This window comes from Saccostrea cucullata, unplaced genomic scaffold (genome assembly GCF_032062105.1).
Source record: "Saccostrea cucullata isolate Sc308-1 unplaced genomic scaffold, CSIRO_AGI_Scuc_v1 ctg5241, whole genome shotgun sequence".
In the NCBI taxonomy this organism is placed as follows: domain Eukaryota; kingdom Metazoa; phylum Mollusca; class Bivalvia; order Ostreida; family Ostreidae; genus Saccostrea; species Saccostrea cuccullata.
The window spans coordinates 1,956-12,700 of NW_026929639.1; the positions used below are offsets into that span (position 1 = coordinate 1,956).

Sequence of the window (10,745 nt, forward strand, 5' to 3'; positions counted from 1 at the left end):
AATTACCTTTTTTCACCTATTCTCCCTCACTCTGTTTCAGTCTCACTTTTGCCTTCGTCACAGTCACATACACAGCTACAGTTGCTATGTCCATTGTCTGTGAGTTTTATTCTATAGAGAAAAAATTATTTGAAAAAATAAAAATATTGAGGTGTTGCTATTTGTTAAAATAAGAATTATAAAGGAAAAAATCACTTAGGATTTTTAATAGGGGCGTGGGTGGGGTCTTCTTCAAAAGAATCCTGGGACAAAGTATTTAAAATGAATCCTGCGTACAAAATAAACATACTGCTTGGTATCATTTTTCATTGATAAAAAAACAAAGACTTTCATGGTATCATGGAATTATCATTCATTCAAAATTTTAGATTGTGTCCTTTTTTACTCGTTTAAGTTGTCCAATTTGTACAAAATTTTAATACAAAAATGGAAGGAATTAGGCACTATGAGTAGTGGGGGAAGCATTTTTAAGGAACATTTCAACAGTTCCAAATACACTTACCATTAGTTTCTTTAATTCCGATAATCTCGAACAATATTTTTTTCAAATATTTCTGTTTCAAGATTTGCTTACAAATTAAAATGATTTAATTTTTTTAATACTTAATTTTTAAATCTAAAGGTAAAAGTCGTTTTTCGAAGTTTACTTCTCCAGTAGAAAGTATTTCACCTTCTTATATCACCAAAAGTAAATGTTTTTTTCTTTTTTCATTTTTGAAACATTTAGATAATTGAAGTTCTAATTGCATCATATGAAGTAAAGCGATGTTTTTCCTTTCAGATACACCGATAGTAAAGGATAACCAAGAACCGAAAAACAATCAAATCCAATATTTCTGTAAGCAAATTGACAATACGTCGTAGATATATCTAAAAGTCGAGTTGAAGGCCACAGCAAATATTTTCTTCTTTTCACGCATAAGATTTTGCACAAATTCTGCTTCCTATGAATATAAAAATAGGTCTGCTTATAACGAAGCGCAATTGGTAATGTACCCATGGGAATTCCAATAGATTGTTGGAATACCTGGTCTCCAAAAACCACATAGATATTGTCAATCAGAAACTCAAGCATCTCTTTGATTTCAAATTCAGAGTACCTGTGTGTGCAATCAGAATGTGTTTTAACAAAATAATTTTTGCACATGACCAATGACCAGATGAATAAATTAACGAGTTCCATTTGTATTTAAAAAGCAGCTGTCAATGATATCAAAAAGCCTGGACTTTAATTTATCGTGGGAAATGGTTGTGTATAAAGTTGAAAAGTCATAAGTTTTTAAGCTGTTGATTTTGGTAAAATCTTGTGATTTTAAATTGTCCAAAAGTTCTTTGGAATTTTTGAGTATCCACATCTGATTCACACCACTTCTTGAATATATTATTGCACAGTACTCTTGAAGTTTTTCCTTCACTACTGTCAATATTTTAGTGAGGAGTAACGAAAGAGGCTTGGTTGACATTTTCTGGAACCCGCAATGTATCTTTGTTTGTGAGGATTTTTATGAAGTTTCGGAATCCAATATACTGTAGACGTACTTTTGTCCGTGTGGTATTAATTTACGCTATGAACGCGGGCACAAATTTTCCGCGGAAATTTTTCCCAGTGTACTTAAAGTGCATTTTGGAATGAAATTAAATGATTGGAATCGCATTATATGAATAAGGATAATCGAAATTACTACAATATAGTACACTTGTGTATACATTTACCAAATGTATATCTTTTTATCTATGCAAACTGTCAAACAAATGTGTATTTAGAATTCACATAATAAATAAATTAATCTCTTAAAGATTTGAATTTTCTTGCATGAAACTTGATCTTCTCCCAGCTAGCTTAAGATAACGGCACGTGCCAGACGACAAATAGCCTCAAGCGGGTCTGTATTCAAATGACCCAATTAACTATGCGCTAAGACAGTGTTTTACTGCAGTTTTCAGATCCCTTTTGTGCTTTAATTTATAATTGATTAAACTGATCACCTCATCATTGAAACGACCTGTGAACTTAGAAATTGACTGTTAATAAAGATTAAAATATTAATTTATTTGGCTTTAAAAATACGACATGCATATAAAAAAGAAACGGTTCATTGTAATCAGTTTAAAAACCTGTAAAATTACATGGACACATGACAGCATATTCAGACTACGCTTTATACTTTTCAATCGCGTGAGAATCCCAGATTTTTCCCACCCTTGCAAAATGGTCTCGCTTCTAACTGTCTGATGTGCCTTGACCAGCCACCCCGCAAGAATGGGTTTCAATTTTGACAATCGTAGATCTACGTTTAAAGACTGCATTGTTTTCCCCCTTCTCAGTTCTTTTTGAATTTGATCCGCGTACCACTCAGAAAACTGATTTTTTATGCATTTTTTGAATTCGTCATTTCCAGCAAGATCTAACGATTGTAATTCTGATGTGCAGATTGCGGGAACATAGCGCATTCTGACGTTGTTTCGAGTCAGCTGATCTTTGAACTCGTTCACGTGATGTGCTTTGAAAACTTCAAATATACACAAAGCAGGTACATTGGAGTGACACAATGGCAATTTTTCTCTCACGTTTTCAATATAAGGCACTATAATTTTTTCGACATAATCACACATTATCTCTGAGTTTGACCAGTGATTTGAAGTATGGGTTATATGCCAATCATCGGGGAATGGAAATTTCGGGTGAACCTGATTCGTTCCGCCTGCGTAGATAACTTGAGGGGGGAGAAAGTAGCCCGACAAGGTACATCCAAGGAGGACAGTTATTTGTCTTTTATCCTCAAGTCCAATAATAGGGACCTGTTTTGATCCTTTTTCCTCTAGTGTGTAATCACCTACAGGCACAATGTACACATTTGTCTGATCAAAATTGATGACCAGGTCATCGGGAATACTGTTTTCTGTAACGATTTCTTCAATTTTTGACAAAAACAATTCTTTTGTTCTGGGAAATTTTCGGGTAATTTTCGAGCAGCTTTTGTACCCTTGCGTTGAACAAAATTTAACCGTCGGAGAAATGACTGGGCCCAGGATTTCTTTAAATCAATAGATCCACCGAATTCGATCAGATGTTGTCGATTTTTAGCCATAATTATATACCGAGCAGCAGCGATAACAATTGGTCTATTGACAATACCTCCCGAAAGTCGAATATCTTTTATGTAGTCAATTACATCTTCCTCGAACGTGCCCAACAAAGTTGGTCGTCCGCGTTTGCCGCACGGGAGTCCGTCCTTGAATTCATCCAATTCTGTCGGAACTTTTTTTAAAATGTAAGATTTTTTCATTGTTCTGATACTACTCTCATTTACCGGCTTTCAAAACACTTTACTAAAATGTTTAGAAGCTTTCATTACCCCATTTTCCACAGCGTACTTTGCCATTTTATATCTCTGCTCCGCGGAATAATGGTTGTATTCGCCTCGTTTTCTCTTAAGGGATTTAGACACTGCTTGTACGACAGCCCCATTTGCTGCTGAAATTTCCACAGATTTTTCAGGTGTAAGACATGGGTTGGGTAAATATTCATCAGGTGGTGTTTCACAAGACGATTTTAGCCAGCGTCGTAACATCTTGACGGCCAACTTATGACTACCAACAAGTGCACAACCGATAATTACTGTTCACTGTGAACAGTTCTCTCAATTTACGTCCAATGTTGGACAAATTATTGGTAATGAAAAGGCTAAGAACTAAATTTAATAATAATTTTTTAAAATTATTTTTGTTCGTACAAAGAATCCGCGTAATTTTTTTACCCGCGGATTAAATTGATATTGTGATTCCGCGGAATTATGACCCCGTGGAAAAAAATACGTCTACAGTATATAGGGTAGTTCAATTTCATTTTTGCTCTGTGGAATATTAAAAATATTTAAAACGGATATATGATTTTGAAGAATCTCTTCCTTAGAAAGGGAATTATGAGTATAAGTAGTATAACCATTTGTAGAATTAAATCCAAGTTCTTCTAAAATGCAATTTATATAATGAGCCTTACAAACGAAGACAATGTTGTTACCTGCTTTGTCGGCAGTGACCAGTACGTACTGATCATGTAATCTATCTTATTCTTTTTCACTTCTGGATTATTTAACACAGAAGGATAGATGGTTTTCATATTGCCCCTCAATCTTTTAATACCGGACTTTAAAATATATCTGATACATTTCATCCATTTTGACAAGATGTCAACGTCTTCTTTTTCATATCTTGCTCATCGTCTTGCGTTATTTTCAACAGAATCCATAATATTTATGAAATTTCGACGCCAGTTTAAGGATTAGGGTTCCCTATATTTAGGACTTTTTAGAATCAGTGATTTAAGGTCTTCATAATTAACTATTAATGTAATTTAACTGTGTAGAAACAACTTCATAAATTTTCACAAAAAACTCCTTTATCTTTCAGTATTCTAATTGTTTTTACAAAGAACTATAACTCTGCAAGCTACATGTAGTTATAGGGTGATTTACGAATAGAATTCAGACTGCTCGAAATTTCAGTAATAGTATATCTATTTCAAAAACAATTTCAAACCTTAAAATGCATTTTTAGAACATAAAAATGAAAATGTTATTACATTAGAATTTCTGTACAAGCGTTCTCTCTGATATAAGGGTGTTATCATAAATTAATAATTTATATTTGTATTTTTAATTCCAGTGGCTATAGGATTTGCATTTGTTATTTTATTTGTTTTGAGTCTGGTTTGCAGCCTGTTTAAAATAAGGTTTGTATCTACGTTGTTTACAAGTATTTTTTTTATATAGAATGTTGTGAATCACATAGTTTTGAGAGAATAACATTGTTTAAAAAATGTTAAGGTGTTCTCGTGTCCTTATCCAAAAACGTAAAATGCTATATGATCTACACGTACTTAAGATGTATTATATCAAATAATAAAAATCAGTTTAAATTTCCTATTTTACTGATATAAATTCTAATTCGTATAAATATGTTTATATCATTCATTTAAAGGAATCAAGTACTAAAAGACTGAAAATAAAGCAAGTTACAAATTATTTTGAGAAAAAGCATGATTGATATTCAATCAAATTTAAAAATAACGAACAGTAGTTAAGCCCAAAAGGTTCATTTAAACAATAACAATTTGGCACAGAAAAAACACCAACCTCTCAAAAACATCAGATGTTTTAGAGGTCCGTGTTTGCTCTGCTCCTGCCAGTATGTACGATTGTTTAATGGACTTTTGATCTTCAATACTGTTCGTTATCTCCAAATATTTCATCCTTTAATAGCAATGGCTATCATTTCATAGAAGGCATGAGGAAAGCAAAAACTAACAGCACAATGTTAGTCTTATGTTGGTTTTTATATTTTAATGTCAAACAGATCAAATCTATTAAAGAAAAGAAGGACGGAATTAATGCGTCTTCCCCCGATACCGAGGTTAGACGATCCCCAGTGCGAACCATGTGTTTCCCATTCAGATGCTTTGTACACAGATCCTGATTACATTAGCTTAGGAGATGAAAGCGATAAGTATGAATATCTGCAGGACCCAGAGGAAGGGAAACGCACAGAAAGCCTCACATCATCTAGTAGTGGAGGGAATAGAACACGAAACCTTACAAGACGAGAAGACGAAGAGTCATACGTAGACCAAAACGATGGAGACAGAATATACTTAGGTGTAATGCACGCCAACAACAACCCAAATGATGAATGCGTTGATCACCCATACCTGGGTTTGGTGCATGAGACAAACACCATTAACGATGGGGAGAAGGAGGAGACTAATCTTTGAATGCAGAATGATTCACGAAGATACTTTATAAAGGTTTCTGAAACAACCTTATTTGAAACCTTGAAATTTATTTTCATTTATTGGATATGAGTATTTGAAGAATAACCTTATTACTTATTAACTGAATCCTAAATGAAAGCAATTAGGTTTTTTATGTTTAAGGAAATGTGTCTTGCAGTGACTATGTTTTCCCGATTTGCCAAAAATTTTATACCCATTATTCCTTGATTAAGCTTTATTATTCTAGATATTTAGTAGTTTATTCTACCTGTAAAATTGATCAGGCGATAAATACCTATGGTAATGGCCATAGCATATTTTCTGATAATTGTAAAATATAAAACCTATACAATTGTATTGATGGGCCCTTGTGTATAATAATATTTCAGCGTGCACTGTTTATTCTTAATTAGTTGAAAGTGTTATGATATATAGATTATACATGTTGTTGAGGTTAACAATGAAAATGAAATTCTCCACAAGAAACATTTTGTCAACCTAGGTATAGCCTAGGTAGAAACTAATTTTTAATACATAAAGAGTAAAAACCTCCAAGACTTTTTTTGACCCTGACAATTTCTGAAAAAATCAGAACTGTTCGCGATTCGTTTAGGTTAAAAATGCAGTCTTTATTACTTGGAATGTTGGTGACCTTGTATGTATTGAACATAAGGTAATTTTCCATATAGTCAATGCACTATGGCGCCATAAATTGCGTCATTGTACCATATGCTGTAAATTCCTTTAAAAATGGTCTAACGTTGAAGGGTTTTTCCCCAAAAATTTATATAGAGCACGTGCACAATCTTTGATCTAAAAAATAGAATCATGATGAAAGATCTGTTTCTGAAGAAGAAAAAAATGCATGTTTAAAATTTTCGATCGTGAGTTGTGTTGAATAATAATCATATTTTAATTTTTGCTGAAGGTAGTCAAATACGCAATCTTCAGAAACATTACATTTTCTAAAAGCCTGTTCTCCAAAACCTGGATTATCCAAAAGAAAATTTGTTACAGAAAATGAAAGCAAGTTTCTATTTTATTGATATATGAAATGGGAAAGAGGATGAAAGTCAAATAATTGATATTAGGACAGGGTCATTTTATGCATTATGTAAACCTAGCTCTTTCTAATGTATTATAGAGTATTTATTATATTTTGCGGAATGTTTTTTTTTTTATGTAAGAATACATACTATAGCTAAACGTGAGGGTGTGGTTTCATAATTCAGAAGGTACCACGTAATTATATTTTTAACAAAATAAATGTTGCTCCAAGAATCAGAGTCGACCTATTTCTATGAACGTGTGAATTCATATACATGTGTAAATACAACATGAAGGTGAGGATATATGCATGTAACATCGAAAAATTACCCCTAGAAAACCATTGTCAATCGACGTGCAGCAAAGTTCAAATGGGTTTTTTAATGAATGTTTACAATGCTTGCCGCAACTTGAATCAGAATATTTAAATACTGAGTGTTTTATCAATAGATAACGGTGAAGTATGCGCGCATATATTTATTTTTAGAATACCACTCGCTTCTAAGCAGAGACAAATCGACATGTTGAAAATTTGCATGCAATGGTTATATTCGACAAGATAGATTCTCTCTTTGATAAAAAATGTACTTATAACATGTGGAATAGCTATAACGACAATAATATTAAATATGTACGAGTATTGTCCCGAAGGAGAATGCATATGGACAACTTTTCATTTTTGTTTTAAATCTATGTATGTTTCATGATATCTAAAGTTTATCCAATCAATTCACCTTTTTATTAATTTGTTTGATCCTGGTTCATAGTTTCTGTTAAAATTTGCTGCTACATTGCTTTACAAGGTAATTTTTTTGATATTTTATGATTTTTTGTACTTTAAAATATGTGTAGTTTTCTTACTTTTGGTATGTTGAAAATAATCTTTAATTGTAAATATAATCAGCTGCAATCTATTACTTTCTCCCAAAAAAAATTAGATATAATCAATTATCAAAAAAAATCCTAGTAATTATTATTTATTGAATGTATTACAGGCGAGAATTTGACTGTTATGATAAATTTTCTACGAAGGCTGTTCGGCAATTATTGAGACAATTCTATTTACTCCATAAAGGACGCAGATAATTTCATGAAAATTCATCAATATTTTAAACAGAACGATTATTACACTTACGCAAAATTTCTTATTTCTATGATAATAAGTCAACTTTTGGTGAAATGAAAAACATGCATACGACCATCCACCCGGAGCAGCATCGCTACGTCATTTAACGTCACTTCAGCCGGAGATGGTTTCGCATGTAAAACGACCGGGAAGCGTTTAATACCTTTCCTTCTTTGTTATTACATATAACATAACAAAAATCAAACAGTCTCTTTTCTTAATCTATTTTTTTAAAAAATGTATGCTGTTGCTACCCCAGTGTACAATTTTCATTTGTGGAAAAGGATGACTTAGAAGCATGCAGTGCAGATTTATGCAACGCGGATCAACGATATTAGTACCATAGCGATATTAAGAATGTACGTTATAACTGATGGCGTCTGGAGCTTTTGATTTTACTCTGGTTGAATTAATTGTAAAAAAAAAATGTATACCAATGAAATAACAAACACTAACACGTTATTCTCTTTTTCTCGTTGTTATTGTTTTAGCAGGTCGTCTAGTCTGGAAAAGAGTTCTGCATTGCGCTCCACTAAATTTTAGATATGCTGGCTGCTCCGCCCTTGACGTCAAAATCTCATTTTGCGTTCTTAGCAGATTTCTACGGAAGCCCATTTAGGACCTATAATTTTTTTTTTTGAAATTTGATATCACGAATTGTCGAATTTGTTTTAACGAATTTAATTCATTTTAACAATTTCTTTGAATTTGTTTTAACGATTTTAATCTGTTATAACAAATTTGTTGAATTCATTAGAACATATTCTTTATTTTGATATAAAGAATTAAATTCATTAAAACGAATTCAAAAATTTGCTTTAACAATATAATTCGTTTAAACAAATTATAAATTTTGATATAACAAATCAAATTCGTTTAAAGATATTCCAAAGTTTGGTATAACGAATTAAGTTCGTTTAATCAATTTTAATAATCAGGGCCTATACAAAAATATATATGAATTCGATATAACGATTTCTCGAATTCGTTGAAACGAATTCAATTTGTTTTAAAAAACAATGGAATTCGTTTAAACGATTTCAATTCGTTATAACAAGTTTTAGAATCTGTTAAAACGAGTTTAATTCGTATAAGCAGGTTTTTGAATTCGTTACAACAAAATAAACATTTTTTTAATAACAGATTAAATTCGTTACAACGAATTCAAAGAAATAGTTATAACGAATTAAATTCGTTATAAGAAATTCGACAATTCGTTATAGAGGATTCAAAAGTAATTTTCGAGAGGTCCTAAATTTCTAACAAAGTTGCACAACATGAATTTAAATAAAGCTGAAAAATTATACACATAAACTGAATTATTTTCGCTCTTATGAAAGAATTGAAGAGTTGGAACGTTGGTGTTACATATTTTCAATATCTGATTTCGTAACTGCTCTGGGTACCCCTACTTTTGACGCATTTATATACTGTTGTACAGGAAATATTTAATATTTGTTAAATATATTTTGCTTTCATTAATTCTTAGCGTATGACAAACGTATATGCAAATTTTCAACAAAAGACGTTCATTAGAAAGCAAAATTTACACATTGTCTCAATAATTTTCGAACAACCCTCGTAATTATTTTTAATTACCTATACTTTTCTTTAAAATGCTTGGTAAAGATGAAATACTTTAAATGTTCTTGGGTTTTTTAATGAAGTATCTCATATCTGAATATTCTTTACACGGAACCTTCGGGAAATAATAATATTGAGATGGTATAATCCTACCTGTACATATTTTTAAAAATATAATTTGTTCTGTTAAAATAGTTCTATTTAAAATCATTAGCATTATTTTATTATTATTGAATGATTATTAATGATATAATGAGAATGGCCAATACTGAATAATGAACATTTATTTATTATGAATGAAGCCATTAATCTTGTTAATAATTTGATTGAATGTAAAGACATATAGAGTTAACTGTTTTCAATCGCGCAGATTGTTATTCAAACAACAAGAAATGTTCTTTTAGATCAGAGTTACCTATTTAATAGTTTTGATTTTCCGATTAGATTCTAAAATTTGTGACAGCAACGATGCAGTTCATACTGTTCAATAATTTTCGAAAATACAAAAGCCATACTTATTATCCTTTATTCTGAAACATACATTATTTCAACAACGAATGATGCTCATTTGTCAAACATTTGATGTTTTTGTATATGTAAGTTTACTTAATAAATATAATTATTCTGTCAGCTTGTGCCTTCTAGCAAGATCGTTGCATCGACAATAAATTTTGACTTTTAAACGGGAACCTTGATATCCAGCTTGTTTCACCAATTTATTTGTTAATATATTATTAATTGCTTGCCATAAGAAAAGTCTAGTAAGGATCTAGTAAGGGTTCGATTGTCTGACAAAATGAACGCTTATAATTTTGATAACACCAAGGACCCCAATTTTAGACAACCATCTGAAACAGGAGAGTCTTCTGGGAGGGTGGGAGTTACCGCTTGACTTTTAAACGGATATGAGTTCAAAAGACCGGGAATCTATTTAGGAAGTCCTGCCAATACTCAGTAATTTGAAAAAGTCTACAATACTACTATAAGAGTACTGTTTGACAATAAAAAAGAGATTTTACAAGACCAGGCTAGGTAAATATTTTGACGATCTTGTAAACAAAAATGAAGGAAAAATATGGGATTCCGGATGTTTTTCAGCCCCTCGAAGTATATATTCTTACTACAGTTCTATATTTAGGCCGGTTAGCCAAATGGGTCTTGAATCCAAATTCCTTTTGAAAGTTTTTTCTCAAATCACTACCCTGCTCCAAGATGAAA

The 10,745-nt window shown here is 31.7% G+C and overlaps 1 protein-coding gene across 1 annotated transcript; it reads left to right on the top strand.

The window, feature by feature from the left end:
* The first annotated feature begins 784 nt into the window (after positions 1-784).
* LOC134281560 (uncharacterized) lies at positions 785-5,893 on the top strand. The gene is made up of 3 exons (XM_062763998.1): positions 785-838; positions 4,666-4,732; positions 5,356-5,893. The coding sequence occupies exon 3, from the start codon at positions 5,390-5,392 to the stop codon at positions 5,768-5,770; it is 381 nt and encodes a 126-aa protein (XP_062619982.1). The 5' UTR covers positions 785-838; positions 4,666-4,732; positions 5,356-5,389; the 3' UTR covers positions 5,771-5,893.
* Positions 5,894-10,745: the final 4,852 nt, after the last annotated feature.